The sequence below is a fragment of the Eleutherodactylus coqui genome, chromosome 1 (genome assembly GCF_035609145.1).
Source record: "Eleutherodactylus coqui strain aEleCoq1 chromosome 1, aEleCoq1.hap1, whole genome shotgun sequence".
NCBI classification, from domain to species: Eukaryota; Metazoa; Chordata; class Amphibia; order Anura; family Eleutherodactylidae; genus Eleutherodactylus; species Eleutherodactylus coqui.
The window spans coordinates 398,705,941-398,733,801 of NC_089837.1; the positions used below are offsets into that span (position 1 = coordinate 398,705,941).

Sequence of the window (27,861 nt, forward strand, 5' to 3'; positions counted from 1 at the left end):
CTGGCTGTGTGTGCAGGTGAGTGTTTTGTGCACTTGGCAGTCTTTGGTTTATGCCTGTCCTCGAGTATGTAGTTTGTCTCTCAGTCCTGCGATACTGTCTGAGTTCGGCTGTCGGTGAGTAATAAAGTCTGTCCGTGAAGTCTGTTTCACTATTTCCATGTTGGCGAGTATGAAGTCGGTTTCTCAGTGTTGGTATTTTGTCTAAGTCCCTGAGTTCTGAAATGCTGTCTGAATTCCCGACGTTTGGAAGACGCAACAACTAATATTTGGAACTGTTCATAATTTCCTCTACCTTAAAGGGGTTGTCCCGCGAAAGCAGGTGGGGTTAAGCACTTCTGTATGGCCATATTAATGCACTTTGTAATATACATCGTGCATTAAATATTGGCCATACAGAAGTTATATACTTACCCCCTCCAGTGTTGGCGTCCCCGTCTCCATGGCGCCGACCGAAGCCTTCGTCTGCCTGGATCAGACGCGCTTGCGCTGTCTGCCCTCTTCTGTCCCGCTCCGGCGTGCTCGCGCTGCAGAGGCCTTTCGTGGGACAACCCCTTTAACTGGAGCCCTAGTTCCAGCAACAGAAAACTACTTTTGGCAGACTTAATGTAAGTTTTGGCAAAACAGTCAGGCTTAGATGTTTTTCTTTGTTAGAAAAGGCTTTTGTCTTGCCACCCTGCCATACAGCCCAGTCATGAAGAATGCAGGAGATGGTTGTCACATGTACTAAATATCCAGTACTTGCCAGAAATTCCTGCAGCTCCTTTAATGTTGCTGTAGACCTCTTGGCAGCCTCCTGGACCAATTTTCTTCTGGTCTTATCAATTTTTGAGGGGTTTCCAGTTCTTGGTAATGTCACTGTTGTGCCAAATTTAATCCACTTCTTGATGACTACTTTCACTGTGTTCCATGGTATATGTATTGCCTTGGAAATTTTTGGGTGCCCTTCTCCGGATACCTTTCAACAATCTGATCCCTCTTTAGGGATCATGGCTTTTGCTGAAAAAGGCAACTAAGAAAAAATGGCAAGAAAATCCTACTAGAACAGCTGAACTTTGTATGGGGTAAATCAGAATCAATTTAACTAATGGCAGCCGTGTACTGACTACTATTTAACATGAGGAAAACCTCTAAAGCTATTATGGTGTAGAGCTCATAAAAGTTACAAATAAGCTCATTTCATTTGTCTATTAGTTCCAACCAACTACATCAATTAATCATGACATTAAAACTATCTGCCTGGTATTTTGTAGGTCCCCCTTGTTCTGCCAAAACAATTCTGACCTCTTTAGGCATGAACGCCACAAACCACTGAACGTGTCCCATGGTATATGGAACCAAAGCTTTAGCAGCACAGCAGTTCCTTAACTCCTGTAAGTTGCGAGCACTTCCCATCGGACGAATTGAGATCTGAAAATTTTGGCGGTCAAGCCAACATTTTAAACTCTATGCATGTTTTCTTTTAATCCCTTAACGCTATGTGATGTACGATTAGGTCATGGCAGCGTGGTACCTAACGCACCAGGACGTAAATTTATGTCAAGTGAATAATCTTGCAGCGGGAGCCAGCTGTTACCGATAGCTGTTGTCCTGCTGCAACCCCCTAGATCAATGAAAACATTGAGCTCCACTTTTCACCCCCTATATGCTGCGATCTATGTAGTTTGCGGAATGGAAAGGGTTTACAGACGTAGCACGCTCCCTCTGTGACGTCATAGGAAGGGTTACCATGATGGCAATAGGATGCCAGCTATGAGAAGACCTGTAATGCCTTATCATAGTAATCATAGCTGCTATGGTTTCAAGTCCCCTACAGGCATATAAAAAGTGTAAAAATTAATAAATAAAAAAGGTAAAAAAACTACACAAGAAAAACACTTTGTGCTTTTTCCTCTATTTGTATAAAAAATGTATTTTAAAGTCCCACATATTTAATATTGTTGTACCTGTAACGACATGTACAGTAAACTGAATACACTACTCATGGCATGGCAAAAAACGTGTAAAAAAACCCCTAAAGAATGGTGGTTAAATGCCTATTTTCTTCATTTTGTTTCCCAAAAAACCCCAAAAGTGATCAAAAGTGAGCGGTATGTAACCAAAAATGGTACTAATAAAAACTACAGCTCATCGCCGCAAAAAACAAGCCCTCACAGAGCTCCGTCAATGCAAAAATAAAAAAGTTGCAGGACTTTAAATGCAGGAATGCAGAAAAAATATATAATTTTCAAAAAAATTAGTTTATTGTGGAAAAGTGAAAAAAATAAGTATTTTGGGCTCGTTGTAATCATACCGACCCACAGAAGAAATGTATCATGTCATTTGTTCTGCATGATTAACGCTGTAGAAAAAATAATGGCAGGATTTGTGTTTTCTCTCTCTGCTCTCAAAAAAAATTAATAAAAGTTTTACAATATAGTCTATGTACCGAAAAATGGTACCAATAAAAACTACAGTTCGCCACGCAAAAAAACAAGCCCTCATACAGCCATGTCAACAGAAAAATAAAAAGTTAAGGCTTTTGAAAAGTGGAGATAAAAATCCCCCAAAAATCGTTGAGTTCTCATGCACAAAATAGGCCATGTCCTTAAGGGGTTAAACCATTTCTCAGCAATGTGGAGGACACATTAACTTGCTGAATAAAGCCACTGTCATTAGGGAATAGCTTTGCCATGAAGGGGTGTATGTGCTTTTATTAACAATGTTTAGGGAGGTGCTACATGTCAAACTATGAATAATATGAATACCAAGATCAAAGGTTTCCCAGCAGAAGGTTGCACAGAGATCACACTGCCCCAGTCAGCTTCTTCCCATAGTGCATCCTGGTGCTATCTTTTTCACAGGTAAGTGATGCCACACACGGCTGTCCTCATCATCCCCATCATGTAAAAGAAAACCTGATTCATTAGAGCAAACAGTCTCCCTCTATTGCTCCATGGTCCAGTTGTGATTCTTCACATGCCATTTAGGGTGCTTTTGGTGATGGAAAGGTGTCAGCATATGTGGGAAAGGCTAAATAAAAACTGGTATCTTGACGCTACTCTGTAATGAAGATCACAAGACAGTGGGTTGAAATATGCAACTTCTCTTTTATTACATAAATTAAAAACCAGCAGACATGTGTTTTGGGGTTAACCCTCCCATCAGTCTTGGGGCTGGGGATGTGGACCCAAAAGTGCTGGTGGTACCAGGAATGGAGATAACCAGGCTTTCAACTTTTCGAAGTGTTCCCAGGCCTGGCTATATCCATCCCTGGTACCACCAGCACTTTTGGGTCCACATCCCCAGCCCCAGGAGTGATAGTTTACCCCGGAGCACATATCTGCTGGTGTCCTGCAGCGCTGAGATACCATTTTTTTTTTTAGCCTTACACACATTTTATTTGCCTACAGTTGGGCAAATAAAAAAAAATTGCAACCCTTTTTGAGGCTTCTGAACACTGGATAGTCGTCTGTGACTCAGGCCCTTGACATAATTGGTTTGCTCCCCCTCCGTTTTTCCCCCCTCCTTTCTAAGGGTCAGCATAGGCTCTCTATTCCTGGGCCTAAGCAGCTCCATAATAAGAAGCTGCTGCTGCAGTAGCTTATCTGTGAGATCAGGCCTGACAGTGTAGCTTTGCTCTCCACACGCATCAATGAGCCTTAGGGGTGGGTGGGGGGTGCTAATGATCCTGTGGCAGGTTCACCAGTTGTCTTTCTTTGGACTACTTTTGTTGGGTAGGAACCACTGCTTACCAGGAACATCTCAAAATATTTGCTGTTTTGGAGATGGATTGACTCATTAGTCTAACCGTCCCAATTTTACCATTGTCAAAGTTCATGAGATCCGAACACTTGCCCAGTTTTACTCATATCAAATCAACTTCTACAGCTGACTGTTTACTTGTTACCTAATATATCCCACTACTTGTCAGCTGCTATTGTAACAAAATATTCAATGATATTCATTTCACCTATCAGTGCTGCTGATGTTATGGCAGATTGGTGAACATTCTCCTTAGTAACCTAAAATACTAGCATCATTATAAATTAAGCATACCCCTCACATGACCATGCTCAAGGATGGACCAGGGTATGGTGAAATTATTATATTTAAGGAAGGGGTTATGGTATCCATATTGCAGGCATGTGCATATATACATAACTCAAAGGAATAGTCAAGATTCAAACATATGTGTAACTTAAATTAAGAAGCAAAATCTTGAAACTAAAACTACTTTTTGTTCTTCAGCTTAAAAGTTGCCATGTGTCATTTTTGTATAATGCAAGCTTTTGATTATGGTGAGCTTTCCTTATATTAATTGCAAAGGACGTGGAAGGAACCAGAGGTCATTGATTCTTGCATTCCATTCCTGACCTGCTGCTGCATATTGAGCCTACCACAAGCCTGTTCTTGGTTTATGTACACTGTACAATGTGCCATTGAGACGCCAAGCCATTAAACGAAAACAGCAACTTTCTAGTTTGATTTTGTCCTGACCACTCTATAGTCCCTCTTTACTATACACTTATTTTATCTTTCTATTGTACTGTACATTAATCACATTTTTTTTCAGTCACAAAATGTAAAGTATTAAAAGATTTTTTTGCGCTATTTAAATCACATATAAGGCCCCCTGGCAACGTCCGCTGCGGGGGAGCAGGGGGGGAGCTGTCGGTTCTCTGCAGTGAGCCTATCTGACAGATAGGCTCACCGCGGAGAATCGTGGAATGCTGCGATTTGAATCCCGCGAGCGGAGAATCGCTATGATGCTCCGCTCGTGAACGTCGGGGGCTGCGCTTTCCATAGCAACGCTATGGAAAGTGTTCACTGCGTTACCTGTGGTTGGATTATCGCCGCGGATAGTGCAATGAACAATCGCCCGTGGACAGGAGACCTAAGAAGTTCAGTAACTTTTCTTTGAATTTGAATTTAACAAGAAAAAATGTCAAAAAATTCTGGTTCTGCTTGCCTTTCTTATTAAAGTTAGGATTTATGCAAAATGATATGTTCTGTTTAGCCAGATCATCTAATATAGTGCTGTATATTGCCAATGGATTTCACCCAATAGAGCAACACTGAATTTGTCTAAAGCTGTCAGCTGTTGACTGAATGCTAGTTTGGCTGATGGCTAGTTCTCCCGATTCTCCAAAGAACACATTAATACTTGGTTCGGCCGAATATTCTTCAGTTTTCCATGGGGATAGGGAGAATTCTGCTGCCAGATACCTCTGACGGTGGCTTATTTTTAGGGAGAACAAAAGGATTGGGCATTGAAATTCAAGACTCACGATCCTTCCCTGATATCAGTTTTTAAAAGAAAGCTGGAAGAGCCGCCATACATATGCATACGTATGCATGTTACAGCTGTGACATGCCAGCATTTACAGCTCATAATCTAAGCCTAAAGGGAAAACAAACCCTCACCCTGCAGGACCAGCAAAAAGCAATGCACATGCTGCTAGGACCTTCAAGGCTTGACCAAATCGGGAGCTAGGGGTGTGACAGGGGCGTTCCTCCATGGAAGCCCTATCAAATGCCTAGCTTCCAGTGGTGTCAAGATACAATAATACCGCCATATGTATAGCATGCCCAAGTATGAAATATATATTTGTTAAAAAATGACATTGTACACTAATAACTGACTGGAAGACGTGAAAATAAAAGGAGACACAATGCTCTCCTGTCTTCATTGGCAGCCATTTTGTCATTTAGCTATTTCCTTAGCGAAGACTACTGCAGAATAAAGCTTTTTGGACCTCATTTAGCAAAACTGTAACAGTAAGACTGTCCTTATTGCTCATAGCAACCAATCAGCACATCTTTTGGGTGGAGGCAGCTAGCACGCTCCGAGTATGCTCTGTGGAGCGTGCGCCATTAATGATGAAAAGCCAGATTACGGGTTCCAGAAGTGCTTCTACCAATGATGAACAGGCGGATCATGTGTTCTCGGAGTGCAATGATCAATATGTTGTATGAAATAATGTTTAGGTTTCTAGTGTTATAATATTGTTTTCTTACTGCTTGTTTATAAAACTGAATGGGATTTATTATAGGTAGCAGTTAGATATGTGCCAGTATTATTTATGTGCCTGCATGTAATAAAAATGTGCATAAAAATATTGTATGTTTGAGAAAATAGAAGACCAAATCTTTGTCATAATTCGTTAGCCATTGCCCTTTGGTACAGTAAGTAGTCAAAACCTGTCAACAATTCTATGGCATCGCACAGATTTTGGATTTAAAGCTGCATTTATGGTTAAAGTCGATGATGCTAAAGGACCACTCTGGTGAATTTTTTAAAAACTTTTTTTGTCATTATCCCCCAGTATATAAAAGTCATCCAGTATTACCTTATTTAGTTATTCCTTTCTACCTGAAACTCCTGGTCTCTTTCTCCTCAGATGGTCATCTGATCTCAATTCTGACCAGCTGAGATTTACTTGGGTTGAAGTGTTCTGAAACGTGTCCGTTTCTTATTCAGCATAATTCCTGTGTGAAGATATTAGATGGAGTGTACCACACATGCTGTTCAGAGGGAGACACGGACACGTCTATCACAATTTGTGATGATGACCACTATAATGCTGTAATGACACCTACCTCAGGTGCTGTTGTTTTGCATCTGCGATGAGATGGGCAATTACGATGTGGCTAGCAAACACAGATGATTGGAAAAAGCTTGATGATGTATCAGACCGAGGCAGGTAATAGGCTGATGTAGCAGAGCTGTGCAGGGAACAGGCCAGACAAAGCTAGGTAACAGAGGGTGACCTGGCTTAGCAGTTTACTGTACTAGACCTAGGAAAAACTGCATTAATACTGAGGCAAGGCATGACTGCAGTCCCAGAGTCTAAATAAAGTAGATAATGGGTTTATTAGGAATCACTGGGGCAAAGAAACCAAAGACCAGGAATAATTAACTATTAATTTTCCACAGTGGACCAATTAGTTACCATTACTAGTTGTAATGCTGTCCTGATGCATCATGGCATTGATGGCACAGAAAAAATGAAAATGAAAGCAGAAATCTAGATGCTGTCTGATAAGCATCAGGCAGGAGGCTGCACTGCATGAAAGGGATTGCAGTATAATAATCTTTATTTGTATAGCGCCAACATATTCCACAGCGCTTACAAAGACAAGGGGAAAACAGACAAAAGTGCAAAAATTACAGAACCACGGTTACATAGTATATAGAGGCAACCTCCAGAGTGTTGACAGGCAATCAGGTGAAGGATGGAAACATGTGTTTTTCTCTTGTATTGAAAAAAAAAATAATGAATGTGCTCTAATAGGGCAATTAAAAGAGCATGGTGTATTTGTGGTTTACACCTATTTAAGAAAAACTATCTCTTGTGCATGTGGACTTATTTGGGGTCAGCTTGCAAAAGGAATCCAAAATTGGAAAAGTCTTTCTAAATTGACAACCTATTTTATATACTGCCAACCCTTAAGAACCTTATTGAAACTTTGTTTTAAATTCTATGCATTATTTTGGTACCATTTATTGGTGGTCATTCACCAATAACCCTGGTTTAACTCTATCCACTTCACTTTATACTTCGGAGTGGTTTCCCACAATAGAGGTGTTCTGGGTCTGCATGACTTCATTCTGTCCTTCCACTCCCCCCACCCATTTTTTTTTAAACCCCACCTTTTCTAATTTTTCATGACATAGGACTGTTAATACTAATGGGGTAGTAACAATAGTCCAGAAAACGCAACCCTATGGACCACATCATGGGTATCGTGTACAATAATTATTAGAACCATTATAATAGCCTGCTCTTCCTGGACATTAAATTCACAGTTCTCTTTTTAACATTGAACCATTATATACTTTTCTGATATTGTCTCACCTTTTATGATGGACTACCCACTACAGTTTTTTTTCACTGCGAGATTTGCAGCGTTTTTTTTTCTGCAGGGGTCTATGGGACTTGTAATGTTAAAATCGTGATTGCGCAAAATCGCGATTTTGCGGTAAATTGCGATTTTGCGCGATCAAGATTTTAACATTACAAGTCCCATAGACTCCTGGAGAAAAAAAACGCTGCAAATTTAGCAGTGAAAAAAAACTGTGGTGGGTAGTCACCCCAAGTGTAAACTGCAGCTCTGGCACACAGGTTATTTTGGACACTCTCACTTATTGCCAACCCTCATTCTTCCCTCCTAACACCAATTTTTTTTTCTGTTTTGAAGCGATAGAGTTTACTACAATAATAACTTTAAACAATATTATACTATAAGCATGATACTGTGTATTTTTTTTTCACTGTTCTGCACAGTTCTCTTATATTGTTTTTGATTTTTTTTAATTCTTGAGTTTTCTTTAACAGGGCACAGTTTGACATCTCAAGAAAGAAATGACCTTCTTGTGATAACAGCGTCACTATGTGTTGCTTCACAGACCAGGTCGCATCACTTTCTAAATAACACAAGGTTGGTTTTCAAACATTCAACATTGATGCAAAATGTGGGACTATATTAGGAATTTAGCACTATTATTCTGTAAAATGTGAAATTATGAACTACTTCTTATGAACTCATACACATTAAATGACCATGGGAATATCGCTCCAGTTGAGATTTCCAGCCATCAGCTTCTGCAGTGTTGGTGATTATGAGATGGTTACATCGGACATGGTATTAATCTCTTCTAAGCCTACTGCTGTCTTTTTCAGTGAATATACCTTGCAATAAAGCATATAAATGAGTGGTAGTTGCTCACATGTTAGGCACTATAATTACTTGGAGGTTATACAATGCAAATCACTTGTAGAAAAGAACTATTGGAGAAACTGTTAACGCTTCTTAATGACTGCAAAAAATTCTGAACCTAATCCAGAAAACAAGGTAATGCAAAATGTGTGATGAACAAACATTTCCTCTTGCCGAAGCCACGGTTAATTACTGTCTCATTTATAGTTGCCAACATGTTAAAATAATAGCCAGGTTCATTAAATGGTTTCTGGACCTGTTTAATAGATGAAGCTGTAAAATGAAAAAAAGAAGTAATTTCAATATACGTAAGGCCGGCTGCACACTACCGGGTCGGATTCCGCATGCGGGAGCCCGCAGCGGAATCCGAACCTGTGCCCAGACAGTATTTGTGTGTACCTGCTTTTCTTCTTCTTTCTGTCATTGCGAAAGGGCTTGGGGTCAGGTGGCTTCCATTGACTGACTTTAATGGAAGCTGTCCGTGAGGCATCTGCACAGAAATAGAGCATGCTGCGATTTTTTTTTTTCCTCCATGAACGGAACATCACAATTTATTTCCACTCATGTAGAGGGAAAAGCAATTGGACACAGCATGCTATGGGCGGTATTTGCTGCGGAATCTGAAGGTGGATGACGGATTCCACAATGCAAATCTGCCAGTGTGCAGCCTTCCTAACTTTTGTATAGACTTTATTGCTCTTTTGTACTAGCTTTCATTTCCGTGGTGTTAGATAGGGACTAATGTAAATAGGGAGACTATCTCTGCCCAGCAGTGCCAGCTATATTGGCGCTATATGCTGTTAGTAACATAAATCATAGATTGTCAGTCACCATGTTCAACAATTGTGGTGGTGTTCTGGTTGAATCGAAGGCCATGTATAAATTTCTGTTGTATTTGTATTTCTGTTGTATTTCCTGAAGTTCAAAAAAGTTTTATTGTCTATATGGTTTTACTGGCTGAATATCCATGCTAGTATCAGTTTTGACAGTATTACGCTAATCGGTTAATAATGATCACCTTTATATATGCAGCACTTTACATCACTCAATACTGGGTTCTATCTGCATTGGGACTCAGAATATATATGTGTATATTTTTTAGTGTTGGAAACTGGAGTACCCAGAAGAAACCCATGCAAACACAGGGAGAACATACAAACTTCATGTAAATGTTGTCCTAGGTGTGATTTGAACCCACGACCACAGTGCTGCAAGGCAGCAGTGCTAAGAATTGAGCCACCACGTGTTACAGTACTAGTGGGGTGCATAGGTACGCACAGCGTGGGGCTTGCTGACTCTCACCCATGCCAGTGACCCTTCCTGGAGATAGCCCCGAAGGTGGACACGTCCAGGCCGCAAACTCTGACCCTGCACTGCCTAGTGGCAGGACAGGAAGGAACCCCCGTACCTATGCAGGTGACTACTCACTAGTACTGACAGGCTAGGCAGATGGAATAACCAACAGGAAAGAACCCCGTAGAACACAGGCAGAGCTAGATCGGGACAGGGGTAACTTCCACTGGAGCTGGACCAAGGTCAAACACACAGAGGACAGAACCAAAAACTGGCAACTGCTAGCAGCAGCTGCCAGGCTATATTCAGGAGTCTCCGCCCCTAGGGCGGAGACCAATCAATCCGGAGCTCCCAGCTAGCCACTATAACTCAGAGATAGAGCGTGCGCCTCTCACAGCAGTCACGCGTGCGCACGGCCGAATGAGAGCGCAACGGTCTCCCTGACTGGCCTCATGGTAACACCATGTATTAAATTCTTAGTAGGTTATAAGCGATTCATATTGAGTCTTACCTGGCAAAATTGTGCAATTATTTGGTGGCTGGAGATACCCGGATATATTTTTACTGATATCAGGAAGCTGAAGCTAGCAGACACTGAACAAATTCTCTTGTCGCATACAAACACTGCACCATGTGTCAGCAGAATATAAAGACAGCAGGAGGGACTATTTTATGTTTTTACATTTATTTTTAAAGGGACTATCAGTAAAGTGTTTTTGTATTTAAAACCAGATAGTGAAGCATTTTCAATTTTTCAAACCTGTTATTTTCTGATTGTAGATTTTTTTTAAATTCTGTTGTCTATACATAACTATGGGGGCTGCCATCTTTGTGTAGCTATATTTAACAGCATTTTGGCTGCTCTCTCGTAGGTGTTTCTAAACAGCATTTTCATGCTTGTTTAACAGCGTTTTTAACTCGCCCCATAATTGCAATGGGTGATGAGGTGCATTAAAAATCGCTGAAACTCGCCAAAATAGAGGAGGCAGCATTCAAAAAGCACCTATGAGATGCCCCATCGAAACCAATGGAGGCATTTTTAGCGAGCTTTTATGCCGCACTAAACGCTGTAAAAACCGCTCGTGGGAGCGGCATTAGAGAATTTAGAGATGCTTTACGGGAGCCTCATGGGCTAGTCACACACTGGACAGGATGGGAACCATTAACTTCAATGGGAGACTGTTCTAGACATGCTCTGTGACCTGTGCCGAGGTTTTTATGCAGGGAGGGGGAGTAGATGGTCACAGTTTTATACCTCTTGTGACTGGTGTTCTGTGTTCTCTTTATAGAGGTGTTTACCTTTCAGTGTAACCCTACCAGTGATGTTAGTGAGATGACTGCTGCAAAGCTTTCTTTACACAGCAAGAATTGACAGACAAGTATTAGACTTTGTGATCAGTATGAAAAATGCAGGATTTTCGTTTATTTATTTATTTTTTGGTACAAGGAATATTTCTTCTCAATCCAACATCACAAGAATTTGCATAACATGTAATGCTATAATGAAAGAGGGGTTATCTATACAGGGAACAAGAAATATACAGCATATGAAAATTGAAGAAGTGACATGGAGATTGCAGTATGATTTAACAACATTAAAATAAGTCAACAACAATAGATAAGAAAAATTGAGTGAAGAAGAAAATAGAGAAAGAAAGCGAGTCAGAAAAAGATATAGAGAATTTTATGGTGTCTCTGGTGGTGGCTAGGCTAATAACACATCTATTACGGAGTGAGATTTAAGGTGGAAGGGTACCATTTGATAGCAAGTCAAAAAAGTGGGTGAATCCCTAAAGTCTAGCCATGTAACCCAGGTGAAACAAAAATTGGAAATAGCGTTGTCATCTAAAGATCTTAGCTCTTCCTTATATCATAGTGAGTCCAAGGCCTCAACCTACATTACTCTAGATTAGGGAGAGACCGACCTCCAGAGCCTAGGAATTAGTAACTGTAAGAAAATGTCCCAGGAGACCCCTTTCGTATCTAGAAATAGAGCCTGGGAGCATGGAGAAAAGGGGCATTTCTGGTGTAATATCTGTTGACGTCCTACATAGTGTTTTCTATAGGGCAGATATGTCCCTCCATAAGGGAGTTACTAGCGATCAATCCCACCTAGTATGGAACATAGTTGCTGTTGCAGCAGAGCACCTCCAGCATGGGTCATAGAAAGATGGGTACATTTTATGTAGTTGGTGGGGAGTTCTGCACCATTGAGATAGAATTAAGCTCCTAAAGGCCCCAAGAGATCCACATTTTGTAAAAACAAAGGTCTTATTCCAGAGTTCGTTGGGAAAAGTCCAACCCATCTCATCTTCTTAAGCTCCCCTCCATCTAGAGAAAGAATCCCAATCTCCCCATCCAGCAACAACCCATACATCAAGGAGACCACATATGATATATGATGAGGCCGAAGATTAGATGCATAATTTTTCAAAAGGGGTGAGTTCCAAGGTCAATTTAGAGGCGGGTATTACAGAAGAAATATAACTACAAAGCTAAAAAAATTCTAGCCAAAGCCCTCATATTGTCCTGAAACCCCTTCCCAAGTCGGAGAGAGAGGCTACAGGCCAAAAAGGCCATACACATAACATATACAAAGAAATTAGACCTCTGGTAAGAAAGATTAAAGATGTACTGTATACCATAGATGGAAACTGCAGGTTACCAACTAGGGGTGTTAAAGGGCCAGGGGAGGAGACCAGAGAGGAACCGCTAGCAAATCTATGCCAGGCTTTCAGGGGAGCAAGCACGAAACGTGAGACTCTGGACGTGACCCAGTCTATCTCACGAGGAATGCAAAAAATTCCATTGTATGGGTAATTGGGTTCAGTGAGCGTTCAATTGCTACCCAAAGCTTGGTTGTCTTGTGTGGAAGAGGTAAAGAACACAGTTGCAAATAGATGCCTTGTGATATAAATCAAAGTTTGGCAACCCTTACCTCCAGGCCGACTTATGTCAAGTTAGAAGTCTATAACTTAGGCGTGAAGTAGTTTTTCGAAATAAAACCATTTACCAGTTTACATAATTTATATAGATAATTCCTGGGCAAATCCCAGTCTGAAACGCATATCATAACTTGGGTAGGATGTCCATCTTCAGGACTTTAACTCTGCCAAATCAAGATAACGACAGCCAACTCCAAGATGTAAATTTAAGTTTTAAGAATACTGAAAAAAGGATTATAATTTAGTTTGAACACCTGATTTATGTCTCCAGAGATATGAATCCCTAAATATTTAATTGATGTTTCCCTCCATTTAAAGGGGAATGCTTTTTGAAGGTGGCTCACCTCCCCGGGTTGGTAAGGTAATGTTCAGTATCTCAGACTTTTGTGTATTTACCTTGAAATTACTAACTTTGCCAAATCTATTAAATTCATCAAGAATGTTTGGGAGACCTACTGTGCAGGAGGGTTTATAGATCAACAAGTCATCTGCAAAAAGGAACAATTTATGCTCCACGTCCCCCATCTTCATTCCCACCACATTTTTCCTAAGGGCATTATCTATCGATTCCATGAGCATGGGTTGATGATAGAGGGCCATAATCCAGACCATCATTCTCAGCCCTAAGCCTATTTTCAAAATGGTCTCCTCCAGGAACCCCCAGTGAGCTCTATCAAACACTTTTTCAGTATCGAAGGCTAGGTGGGCATAGAGGGTCACCCGTCCTGCGAGCCTGGGTGATCGATGATAGTCTTTATGGCATTGTCCTGGTACAAATCCTACTTGCTCTTTGTGTACGAAAGTCGGCATGTAAGGACTCAATCTATGAGCGATCAGTTTTAAGAATAGCTTGAAATCCAGGTCAGGTTGAAAGATCTTTCCCTTGCTTAGGGATAACCGTAATATGAGCCTATACTGAGGAGTGAAAGGACAGCCACGGGAAACTGCAATAAATGCCTGAAGCAAAGGTCTGGATAATACGAGGGGCTGCTGATAAGTCTTTGGCTTTGTGGGGGGGGTTTTGTTTCTATGGTAACGAATGTTACATCACATGAAAGCCTTATGTGTCTAATCTATGTTTTCAAAATTTACTGTTTGTAGCTTATGGCAACAGTGATCTAGGCACGCGGGAAAACAAAATGGCGGAGTCTAAGGCGATATTCACAACAAATGAGAGCAGAGAAGTGATAAAATTCTTGTTTCTGCAAGGAAAGTCTGCGAAGGATATTCATGGTGATATGTCGCAGACCTTGGGAGGTCAATGCCCTTCATATTCTACAGTTAAGAACTGGGTTGCCAAATTTAAAACGGGCCACTTCAGCACCAATGATGAGGAATATCCTGGACGACCGAGAGAGGTGGTTGTTCCGGAGATTGTCTATGCTGTGCACAACCTCATACTGGAGAATCGGCGAATTTCAGCTAAAGGAATAGCAGACATCATGGGGATTTCTCGTGAACGTGTTTGTGTCATTATCCATGAACATTTGAACATAAAGAAGCTATCTGCAAAGTGGGTCTCCAAATGTTTGACAACAGATCAGAAAAGCATGCGAGTGAAAACTTCCCGGTCCATTTGTCAGCATTTCCGGACTGATAAGAACTTCCTTGATAGACTGGTAACTATGGATGAGACCTGGATTTATTTGTGTGACCCTGAAACCAAGGAGCAGTCAGGAGTGGAGGCACAGTGATTCTCCTCGCCAAAAGAATTTCAGGGTGCAAAAATCAGCCACTAAGGTGATGGTGTCTGTGTTCTGGGATAAGGAGGGCTTGCTGCTAGTGGACTACGTTCAAAATGGTTCCACCATCAATGCAAGGTATTACATTGAACTTTTGGACCAATTGAAGGCAGCTCTGAAGGCCAAAAGGCGCGGCAAGCTGTCCAAAGGAATCTTGTTCCTGCAAGACAACGCCTCCGCTCACACTGCACAACGACCACAGCAAAACTGGTGGAGCTAGGCTTCCAGCTGGTTGACCACCCACCTTATTCACCAGATCTAGCTCCCTCTGACTATGATCTGTTTCCAAACCTGAAGAAACACCTCAAGGGTACCAAAGTTCACACCATTTCTGATGCCATGGCTGCTACGGATGACTGGTTTGAGGTACAACCAAAATCCTTCTTTTTGCAAGGCTTACAGAACTTGGAATACCGATGTAAGAAGTGTGTTGACATCAGTGGAGAGTATGTGGAATAAATGTAAAGTTTCATCTCCCTATCTCGTTTCTTTCTGGGTAAAGCCAAAGACTTATCAGCAGCCCCTTGTATTTCACTACACAGATTATAAAATGTGTGTGTAAACTAGGATTTTTTTTTGTTTAGATACAGTTTGTGATTGAGTTAAGTTAAAAAGAAAAACACAAAAAATTATTAAAAGATATGTTTAACAAAACAATGTGATTTATATTAATAGATCATTGTCTGATAACACATTCCCCTTAAGACTATCTGCGTTGAGGCCCGATATCGCACTACAATCTACTGTATTTGCGAAGTGTGAAAAACCCCATATATACTATAATATCGCCATGTAGCACAGGCCTGAACCTAGCCAATGCAAGTCTTTTGCCAAATAGGGCTGTAGAAATGTTTGACTGGTTACATCCCAACAGAGTAGCTACATTTTATGTTCTTTGCAGGATTTGGTGCGAAATAGAAACCGTCCTTGGACCTGAGTGATTTTATGCTTTTTTTTTTTTTATGTAGAGGTGTCAGTGAAAAACCATCCAGTGTTGCTGAATTGCTGCTATATGCATTGTGTTTTTATGCAGTCTTGGTGGGTGTAACCAAATGACTCCGCAGGTGTGGCTACATCATACTTTCTCATGAGCCTACTAATGTAATGTTTGTGTTTCAGAATCCAATTACCTACAGTACTTCCTATGCAATGATTATGTTGGCAATAGTCTGTATTTTCTTAATTTCTTCATTGGAAATGTTCTTTAATCTTTTATTAGACTTGGCAAAAATGTACATGTGTTACTCAATATATCACAAACTATTTTATCAAAATGTGTGAAATTCCAATATGACACCATTTGCACATATAATTCTTCTACCTAGGGTTTTTTATGGATGCCATTATTAGCATAACAAGTACAGCATTTAAAGGGCATGCAACTTATTGTAATATTTTTAGTCTTTGCCATATGAATTCATCTTTCCCTATATTGCAAATTATTTTCACCCTACAACTAATTTTCACCAAGGAGGTCTGACCAAACTATCGTTATGCTCTATTGTGGACAGAGAAGTTTGGTAAGACCTGCTGCAGCCAGTTGTCTTACAGCCAGACAGAAGACATTGATGAGAAGCAGAGAAATGGCTGATCTCCTGCAACACACAGAACATATTTCATTGTATAGAAGTTCTGTACAAATTACTACATGATAACTTAAATAGAGTCTTGTATATAGTTTACTCCCATCATGCAATATCAGCAGCTTATTAGCCAGTTTTTGCACAGTTTGGGGACCTATTAAAAAAGTGTGACAAGGATTTATTGAATAGCAACAAAAAAACATATCCAATGTATGTATGAACACAACAGCTTGCTCATTGCAAGGACGATAAGCCACATATCTGGCTTCAATTGTTATGTGGTTTGTAATTGCTATATGGATGCTTTCCCTTTACGTATATGTGAAACACTCTGGGGGAGATTTATCAGTGCTTACATCATCACATCATGTTGATTAATCTGCGGATGACTTAAATAACATAAGTTTAGATATTGCATTGTTGCCTGTCACTTTTGCAGGTGAATACATTGATAAATCTGCCCCATTGTGATGTGATTTAGAGTACATCTACCTCAGGGGGTACTTTAAAACGGGCCTATGGTTTGTGTCGAAAAAAACACAGTATGCACTATTCTGGTCTGATTTACAGACAACAATCACCCGTGCAAAGCCTGAGATCTGTGAAAATCGGACGGCATACATTGGGTGTCTGTGTGCGGTCTGTTTCTTTTGTAGCATCCAACTTTTACAGACCCAACACGAACTCAACTGTGTGATTAGGAACCTGAGTTTGCAAAATAAAAAAAAGGACCTGCTCATTTTGACTCAATGAAAAAGAGATTTTCTAGCTCAGAACCCTCAACTATTAGCTAGAGCGGAGAACCGTAACAAGGGAACATGATTTTCTCTGAAGGACCTAGCATGTCTAAGTTGTATTTTACAGTCGGCCCACTGATTTCAGTGGAAACTGTAATGCTCAACAGACGAACTGAACACTTGCTGTCCAACTCCTCCACAAAATATCCCAACAGAGGGATACCCCATGATTAGCTTATTGTTGCACAACCTTGTTTGAAGTGGACATGATAAATACTTAAAAAGAAGCGTTTAATTGGTGATGCACTTGTGATGGCTGTCCATAAACTATGCAGACTTATTAGCATTCAAACAATGGGGGACAAGTTGTTCTGCCATAAATGTAGTTGCAGATCAATGGTTGACCTATTTACCCCTCTGTATTTACTGAGAGACAGTAAATCACCAGATCACACCCGAAGGCTTCCACATGGCATTTGCACAATATGATTTATGTTGAAGCATGTGTAGAAGAAGCTGTTTTATTGGCAGGCGCCCACTGAATCCTCCAAACTGCGGTGTTCTTACCCAGATCTTTATTTTTTCTTGTAATTTCCAATTCTGTTATTGTAATCCTAAAAACAATTATACGATATGCTTTTTAAACATGGCATTAATAGTAACATATACAAATGTCCTGTTTTCTTCTATCTTTGTTTTGCACATTAGAGACAATGTGTTTATTTATTATTTTAGAGCCTTGAGACAGCTGATTTTTTTTTTTTACATTTATGTTGATGTCAAAGTGTTTCCAGCATTCTCTGTTCTTTGAACCAGCAACAGGAGCTGGATAGGATCTAGAATAGAATAGGCTCATTATTGCTAGAATTTTTTTTCCTGTGTTCCCTGCAATGATTCCAAATGCTCTTGCACACTTCATCAGTATTATTGTAATTCGTTGGCTGCAGGATATTTGGCAGCTGTTGCACCCCACTGGCAAATCCTATTCATACTTCTTTTCCATTCATGATTGCCATTGGAGAATTGATTTCTTTCTCTCTTACTCTAACCTTTCCTCATCCATTTTGGATTGTTCAACTTGAAACATTTTAATTTCATATCATACATCTATTCAAGTCACAATCTTTTTTTCTTATTTCTTTTTAACTTATCTCCAGGGCGACAGCATAGTGTAATTTTATTTTTTCGTGGCAATCAGTTCTTCTCCCTCACATGCTTATTATGGCAATGCATTTTCATACTTTGTTTTAAAAATGGTTTTGATATATGCCCTTCAGCAGATACAAAGAGCATATCCAACTTTGTTTTGGGAAATCAAAGGAGTATTGCTTTGGTGTAATATAAATGTTCGGGACTTTTTCTATACTGTGATCACTGTATATGCTGTGATATTGATAGTCACCGCGACCCCTCTATCCCATAAAAATTATGATCCAAAGATCTATTAAATTTGCTTTATTATGTATCATCTGAATATCGGGGTACAACAGTAGTACTATCAATTAATCATGAGTACAGAGGGGAAATTTAGTAAACTACTTGTACCAAAATTCTGGTGTAAAAGTCACATGTTTTTATGCAAGTACTACTTGGGCAAAATGTGCAACATTTGAATTGTTTTGCGCTCTACTCGCCTCTTTTTTTTATTTTTTTAAAGTAAGAGGAGCTTATTAAAAAGGGGGCACTGTGCCCGCATCCTGAGAATTGTATTATAATTTACACCAAAAGCTGGCATCAATTAGCTGGCTCATTGGACTGGCCAGACATGCTGGAAATATACTAAGAGGCATGTACAAATAAATAGAAAAAAAAACCGCTCACCACCGCAGGGTTGAATTAGTCCTCATGTGAATAAGGGGGTGCAGGGAGAAAAAACACTCGCGCCAACAGCGAATTAACAGGTCACAGGAAAAGCAGGATTTCTAGCACTTTCATAAATAAAACATCTCTTTTATTGCATCCTCCAAAAGATAACACGGTGGGGAGCAGAGGAAAGAAAAGGAAAACTTACATGTTTCAAGCCTTATGATCGTGCCTCTTCGTCATGGCAAACATGCTGTGCTATAACGAACAGTCATGGGGAAAATGTTTCATGGCTTGAAACAATTAAGAGGGATGTGCTTCTTTATGTTTTTAAATCAGTGAAGATAAAAATTTAAAGTGGCCTATTGGAGCCCCAAATAGATATGGAAGTTAAAGGTGTATAAACAGAACCACCAGATGTGTAGCACCTGGTAATGCCACACCAAAGCTTTGAATAGAAAAAGTATTCTTAAGCCTAGGGTCCAGGAAAAGAGGTCCACAGCATGGTAACAAAGCAGTCACCTTTACAAGTGGTAGGAGAAAACAATATATGTGATGGGTGCTAAGTACCACAAAGATCAGATAAAAAGCATAAGAGACTTGTAAATGAAGACTTGCATCTGCAAGGGGAAAGGGTCTGGTGAGTGTCTTTGAACCTCCTAGATGCCTGTTAGAGCCTTGAGTGGGAAGGACCATGAGCCAGGACAAATTTTACACATTTTTTTAATGCCAGCTCAACACATTTCAGGGACAGAAGGCACAAGTCCCTTTCCTTAGGAGCATAAAACAATTGCAACAATATTTCAGAACAATGTGATCACTTACATAAGGTATATAGTATTACAGCCTCTCGATCAACATGTCAACTCTCGATGCCGGGTGCTAGACCTGTGAGCAGGAAGTGGTCATTTTGCACCAGAATAGGGTGCATTCTATCATGGAACAAAAGTAGTTCTTGATTAAAAATCTGCCAAAAAACTGACATATCCCAATTCAACAAATGTGTAACAAGGATTCCTTCCACTGAACTGTAACCCTTATTCATGTCTATGTAGAGAAGGGTTGCAATTTAGTAGAATCAATCTTTGTGATGTAATTGTTACATTGAAAAAGGTTTGTTTTTGGTTAGGATACATTCCATCTCGACAGCTTTTATCAAGAAGTGCTTATTGCTGCCTCGTGACCCACACTGGAACCCATGCCAACTTTCAATGCGCTTTCAGTTCACTGGTCTAGCACCTGGTATCGAAAGTGGACACACCATCTGAAAGGATCTAACGCTATATATATATATAAGTGACCGTATTGTTTTTAAATCTTGTTCCAAAGATTATTTTATTTCCTGAGGTAGGAGACTTGTGTCTTCTGTCACTGAAACGCATTGGGTCGCATTTAACCCTTTAGTGACAAAGCATCATAAATACACTGAGCTTAGTGCTCGGGTTTAAATGCACTATAGTTAATATATGGCGCAGGTTTAAAGCTCCTACAATCCAGCAAGAACACCTACTGTAACAGCAGGAAGTGGAGAAACTTCCGTTTCCGATTGTTTAACCCCTATCATGGAACAATAAATGGTTATCACAGCATGGAAGCAAGTGATTGGGGAGGAGGCTCCCCCCCGTCACCCTGTAATGCGATCGCAAGGTGCCAATGTGTTATCATGGCAACGGGAGGCCTGGCAAAGGCCTATCAGACCCTGTCTCCAGCAGAATCTTATAGGCTGAAAGATTATGCATAGTATACTGTGTTACCGAAGTAATGCAGTGTTACTATGCTATCAATGAAACAAGTGCATCTTCAAGACCCCTTGCGGGACGAAAAAATTGTCAAAAGAAAGATCATTAAAGTTTATTAAAACAAAAACAATGTCACTTAAATAAAAAAATATTTCCTCACAAAAATTAAATACATATAATATGTACTGCTGGGCTCGTTATGACCCGAATAATAAAATGATTTTGTCATTTATCCCACAAGATGAATCACGTAAAAAAATATTTTAAAAATTACAACTCTTCCCACAAAAAACAAGACCTGAAATTGTCCCGTAGGTGGAAAACTAAAAATGTTATGGGTCTTGGAGTACAGTGATAGAAATTCAAATTTTTTTTAGTGTTTTTATTGTGTAAAAATAGTAAAAAAAATTTTTTAAAGCACATAAATTTGGTATTGTAATTATAATGACCCGGAGATTGAAAGGAAAGGTATTTCTGCCACTAAGTAAATGTAGTAAAAAAGAGCTTAAGAAAAACTATTCTAGAGTTGCCATTTTGTACTACTTCTACCTGCTATAAAGTAGAGTTAAAAAAATGAGCAAAAGATTTATTTTAGCCTGAATGGTACCTATAAATATTACAGGTTGTCCCACAAAGTCCTTATACAGCTTTCGATGAACAAATAAAAAAAAGTTCTGATTCTTGTAATGTGGCAACATAGTGTTTTTAGTGTGCAAAAGCAGTAACACATTAAAAAAAACTACATAAACTTTGTATCACCGTTATTGGGTTGATCCAGAGAATGTCTTCATATTATTTTTTTTTTACCTCATGGTGAATGACAATAAAGTGAAATCTTAAACACGGTGGAATTTGTTAGTTTTTTTTTTTAATATTCCCCTTTTATATGAACCCCAAAGTGATGCCATTAAAAAAATACAACTTGTCCTGCAAAAAACAAGCTCTAATATAGCCTCCCAAAAATATGGCACTTTCAGAACAATAAAAAAAAAAAACAAACTTGGGCCTTAAGATACAAAATAGGCCAGTGACTAAGAGGTTAATAAAACGCGTAAACTCCTGGCGGATGATCCTATCCATTCAAGGCCCTAAGGCCTCATGTCCACAGGGAAAATCAGGCCCGCTACAGATTCTACATGGAGAATCCGTAGCGGGTCCCTCCTGCCCCGCGGACATGAGGCATTAAAATAGGAATTTAAAAGAATTAACTCACCCGCAGCGGACCAGGAAGGTCTTCTCTTCCTCACGGCCGAAGCAAGAAAGATCCGTCTGTGAGGAAGAGAAGACCGTCCCGGCCCGCTGCAGGTGAGTTAATTCTTATTTTAGGTCTCCCGCGGATCTGGACGGCTTCCATAGGCTTCAATAGAAGCCCGCGGGAGCCGTCCCCGCAGGAGACCCGCACGAAAATGGAGCATGGTCCAGATTTTTTCATGCTCCATTTTTTTAAAATCACTTTTATTGACCATCCGCGGGTATTTATCTACCCGCGGGTGGTCAATGCATCCCTATGGGATGCGGTTCCGCGGGCAGGAGAAGAGTTAAAATCTGCTGCGGATTTTAATTCTTCTTTTGCCCGTGGACATGAGGCCTAAGGGTACTTTCAGCAATTTTTCAGTGAACATTTGGCTCATGTAAAACATGTAATTTTAAGTGGTAGTTGTGCCGTGTAAACTTGGGACCCACCAGGGTACTAAGTGGGAAATCGCTCATTAGTCGCTTTGTTTCAGCCCACTAAAATAAAAAAGCTACTGAGCGACTTCTATCTCAATGTAAACACAGCTTTCATCTTTGAATGACTACATGCTCACAGTGATTGGAGGCAGGCGACAGGAAGAGATCTCGGGTACGCTGCATCTCCATTCACTGAACAGCTATCACTGTCCGATATAGATGTCCAGTCTAAAAGTACCCTAACTGGCATCTATGGGTCAAGAGGCATCCATCTCCCCTGCAGATGTAATTCTTCATTTACATGTTCCTCATGAATTTGATGAGATCTTTGTGGTACGTAGTGCTTATCCCATATATTGTTTTCTCTTGTCTCCAGTGCCCCTTAGAGTTAGGTGCCAGTGCAAGTAAATTTCCCCTGGTGTTTAAAAATCCTTATTTGACCAATTTGATTTGTTGTATATTCTACTATATTAAGTTTCATCTGGTAGCATTCATAATAAGATGCCAAATTGTGATGACCATCTCTTTATATAGGGCATGTGTATTTGTTTACTGTGATTGTTCTCAGCAAGAGAAACGACGTAATCTTGTAGATATGATACCTTTTAATGGCTAACAAAAATACATGATGTAATAATAGCGAGCTTGCGAACCAACGCAGGGTTCTTCTTCAGGCTTATGGATTGGATCTGAAGAGGCATGCATATTTATACACATTTATAACATACATACTTATGACAAGGCACAGATATGCATGTGATTGGTTCGCACTTAAAAGGAATTCTGCAACAGCAAACAAACTTTTTTTGTCTAGGCATTGATAGCGGAGTGAAAGTTTTATGGTCCCTAAATTACTGTTGGAGGGGGGAAAAGTCAGCAGGCTTGAATTGCTACAAGAGATACCCAAACATTTTTAGCTAAACACTGATAAGGGAGTGAAAGTTAATGGTCCCTGAATTACTGTTGATGGGGGTCTTATCTGTATAATAAATGTCTCACACTTCCCATTCACGCATAAATCCTGGGGAATAATTTAACCCAGTATTCAGCGTGTCAAAGGTTATCAATTTATATTCCCAAATTCTTCTGTGGTTTTGTGACTTGAAACCACCCTTCAATATCAAAACTCTCATATCTCCTATGTTATGTCCATGGTTAGAAAAGTGCTCGGCCACAGGTAATTCTCTTTTTCTGTGTTCAATCATGTGGCGATGGGATCTCATCCTGGCTTTCGGTTTCTGTCCTGTTTCTCCAACATAAAGACCCCCAACAGGACATTTACTGCACAATCACATTTTGCTCTACTGGCTAACACGGTACCAGATCTTTGTTTTCATTATATTTGTTTACTAACACCTTTGAAAATAATTTTGTTAGTAAAAACCAATAAAATTCAACCATTAAACCAATACTTTTACTGTAATTTACCTGCAAGCCTATAGGATTCAAACCCTAACTTTGAGTCCTATTGGCTTTCATTAGTTGCATATACTGTAAGGTAAAGTCCCCTGGTGCAAGCACCGAGTCATGACCGACTCCTAGGGTGACGTCACATCATGACATTTTCTTGGCAGACCATTCTTGCAGGGTGGTTTGCCATTGCCATCCCCAGTCATCTTTTACCCCCCAGCAAGCTGGCTACTCATTTTACTGACCTCAGGAGGATGAAAGGCTGAGTAAACCTTGAGCTGCCTACCCGAACCATATATTGTACGTGATTCATTTAAAGGGGTTGTTCAGGATAAAAAAAAAACATTGCTGCCTTTTTTCCAAAAGCAGCTCCACACCTGTTCGGTCCTATTCATTTCATTGGAGCTGAGTTACAATATCAAGCACAACCCATGGACAGCAGTGGCGGTGTTACTGGGAAAAATTAGATTTTTTTTCTTCAACTCTTAGACAACCTGTTTCGTAGTTTATATCTATACACAGTCTGCTTAATTTCCCTCTTCCAATCCATTAATGTAATGTAATCTGATGTCAGATTTATGTAGTAAATAGTTGACTGTTGTAAAAGTTGCATCACACCGCTAGAAAACCGCATTTTCGTGCAATGCAACACAAAGGAAGGCTCTATAGGGAAACGTGGGCTACAAAACCTCGCAAATCGCGGCAATATTCAGCAAACTGCAAATTTTTTTCTCGCTGTGTAGCAGCTTACAAAACATCGCTAATGTAAAGGAACCCATTGGAAATAATGGGCTTCACATACATGCAACTTATAGCACTGTCTCATCCTGAGAAAATCACGCTATCTTGTCGCCCGTGTGAAACCGGCCTAATCCATATAACTAAATATAAAGCAATGGATTCACGCAATGCATACTTTAATAACCTAATTGGATGATATGTGAATGTAAATATCACTCATCTGATTGTTGTAATGAGCTCAACTCAACAGCATGCCGATGGCCTTAGGGTGCCTTCATACTTGCGATCGCGATATTGCTGCATTTTTTTGACGCAAATGTCAATAGGACAAATGTCTAATGTTAAAAACGCATCGCACAAAAATCGCAAGTTTGTGCTAAAAAAATGCAGCGATATTGTGATTAAAAGTGTGAAAAGGCCGCTTAATTTTATGTATCCTAAAGCCAAGAGAGAGATATCAGCTTGCAATGCAGATGTTTATGGTAAATGCCGCAAATACAATTCACTTTTTTGAGTTTGAGTTTAGTCATTGCTTGAGCTTTTGTTCTTTCATTATACTAACCCCCGCTGCTTCATGCCGCACAGTTTGTTTACGTTCCTTCCCCTAGGAAACATGGAGAGCAAGAAATCATACAGCTTCAATATAAAACATGGATGAGCATGAACCTGAGACATTGTGAGAAATGTTCTATCTGAGATGGGCTTTCTAGACATCGTATAGCATATTGAGTCTCTGATGGGAGGCGGGGCTTAAAACCTAACTGCCACTTTGAAAAAGGTTCTGTTGACACTTGCGTCTTGAGTCTCCTTTGGGGCTACAAAAACCTACTCGGTTTTTGACAAGAATATCATAGTCCGCAGTGTTTTTCTTACCATCCGATAATAAATCCACCACAGTGGTTGGCTTACAGTTTAAATGGAAGCTAATATGATAGTTTCGACAAAATCACCTAGACTCCTACACCAGACTCCCAGAAGAAGGCAAGTAAATAATTACTGCAGAGAATCACTGCTGATGCAGAATACTGAGCAGGGGCATGCTTTCTACGACATTATCCAACCCAGCTCATTTCAGACTTGCATACAGTTACTAGGCCAAGAATGCCCAATGTTCCTTTTTACTGATTTTTCAAGTTCCTTGATGAATGTATTCATTAGAATTTGTATTTATTTTCATATATTATATATTCGTATATAGAATGTTCTAATATTGGAGGAGTATTTATACAGGTCTAGATAACATGCACATATGCTTTTCTCAAATAATTTCCTTTTGAGAAAACTTTCTCCGCCTTCTGTTGACTAGAAACCATCCTTGCTTTCCATTCCCAGTACAAAGCTGTACTAAGGTGCTCTGAATGAGACCTTACAACAACTCCCACCACGTACTTCCTCTCTTGGAGTATGTTTAGCAAGAGAGTGAATGCTATGGCCATTAAGAGAAGGAAAGTGCATGTTGGGAGTTGGATTAAGTTTAGTTTGTGGATATCATTGCCTTAATTCTGAGAAGGTGCATACCTAATGAGTGGTGTGTATGGTGAAGTTATCACAATCCTCACAATATAATTGTCAGTGATTTAGAAATTGTTAGAGGTGTCTTCTTTATAGGATAGCCTCAAATCATGACCTCTTGGGGGTATTTGAGCCCCATTTAGGCGCAACGATTATCGCTCAAAATTTGCTCAAAAGCCATAGTTTGAGCAATGATCGTTGTATGTAAATGCTTCCATATTTCACTGTTCGGCTGAACGATGATTTTTAGGTGAGCATAAAATTCATCGTTCAGCCAGAGAGCTGATAGCAGGGACCGCATGCTGTGTTCTCCACGGGGGGAGGGGCGCTGATTACATTGTATTCAGCGTGCAGCCCTGCAGCAGAACAAAGGAGCTGTATACAGAGAATAGAACACCTGCTGTTCTCCGCATACAGTTTCGGAGGCTAATTTACATGCAAATTAAGGTAATAAACTGCTAATAGGCATTAGTGCCAAATGATCGCTCAAACTGTCATTCTCCCTATCTTTTGAACAAATTTTGAGTGATCATCTTTGCGTGTAAATGGGCCTTAACAGGAGGCCCTATTTAAAAGGTAGCCGTCCTACCATTTCTTGCCTGCTGATTGAAGTGCATACCTTGCTCCTGTCTCTTGTTCTTTGTGCTAATGTTCATGGTTTTGATCCTTAACCCCTTAAGGACCAAGCTGTTTTGTACCTTAAGGACCAGACCCTTTTTAGGGATTTTAACCATGTGGCAGTTTTACTGACCTATTTTGTTTCCTTGAGCTACCAAAATAATTTTTACTGCATTTTTTTTCCGTGACATATAGGGTGATTTTTTAAAAATGTTTTTTACTGACTTTTTCCCCCCGCTTTATTGGGGTTAAACTGCTAAAAAAAATGATTTTTTTTTTTTAACATTTATAGTTATTTTTTTATTTAGTATATTTATGTTAAAATAAAGTATGGGAATGGATTCCTCTATTTGTTTTGGACGTTTTGATATATAATATGTATGGTTTTGGATTACAGGGCGTATACGGCGACGGTTTTGATTGGCGTCGGCTTTGTGTTATTTTCTTTCTTATGTATATATTGTTGTTTTATTCTGTAATATTGTTCTACTTATATATGGAATTATGTTGTTTTTTTTTACTATCTATGTCCCCCATGATGTCATAAGAGACCTCAGGGGCCATTCATTTTTTTCCTTTTATTTGACACTTTCCTACTGTAGCTGGGGCATCCATAATTTTACTATCGGCGGTGCTTTAAGCCCAGGACCAAGCGCCGTATATTTACAGTGCCTGGTCCTTAATGGGTAAATTGACCCTTATTCTGGCCTCAGGCTTGTTTCTGGATATTGCTTCTGCCTCACTCTTGGGATTGTTTAGCTGTAATATGTTCTGTTCTTTGGCTCTACTACTGCTTCAATGCTACAGGTACCAAACCGTGACTGCGGACTGCAACCTGGAGATCATCTATACCTCCTTGGAGACTTTAAAGTGACCCACCAATCCAGAAACAATGATTGCCATGCCAGCTTCTCTGACTACTTGATGCACACTGTGCATTAGTACACCTCATTAGTCTAAGATACTGTGCACCTGCTTTCATTAACCAGTGCTGATCATGTGGGTAGCACTGGGCAGTCACATCAGCATGTAGTGCCTTATGCCCCATTTACATGCAATAATTGTCGTTTGAACAAACAATGTAGCAACTTTTTTGCTTTAAAATGCTGAGCGTTTACACATAAAGATAATTGTTTGAAAATTCTCGCCATTTCCCTCATTAGCTAAGTAAACACTGTATATGTTGTTTGCTTAGGTGGGAGTGTGTTTATGCGAGGAATCTCCGGACAAGAGGTTTTTAATTACAGCTAAGAAAAAGCCATTGCCGACTGCCCCATGAGTCATTGTGTTTAGCTGGGCAAACAATCACTGCTGCCCTCAAGTCCTTTGATAGACTTTAATCGTAACGACAAGCGAACAAACTAACA

The 27,861-nt window shown here is 39.9% G+C and overlaps 1 protein-coding gene across 1 annotated transcript in view; it reads left to right on the forward strand.

The window, feature by feature from the left end:
• The window catches only part of PCCA (propionyl-CoA carboxylase subunit alpha), a 400,750-nt gene that overhangs the window by 225,790 nt on the left and 147,099 nt on the right, over positions 1 to 27,861 (forward strand). Inside the window, exon 18 of the mRNA XM_066580185.1 lies at positions 8,319 to 8,421. Coding sequence (XP_066436282.1) covers positions 8,319 to 8,421 — 103 coding nt within the window. The remainder of the gene's footprint in view (positions 1 to 8,318; positions 8,422 to 27,861) is intronic.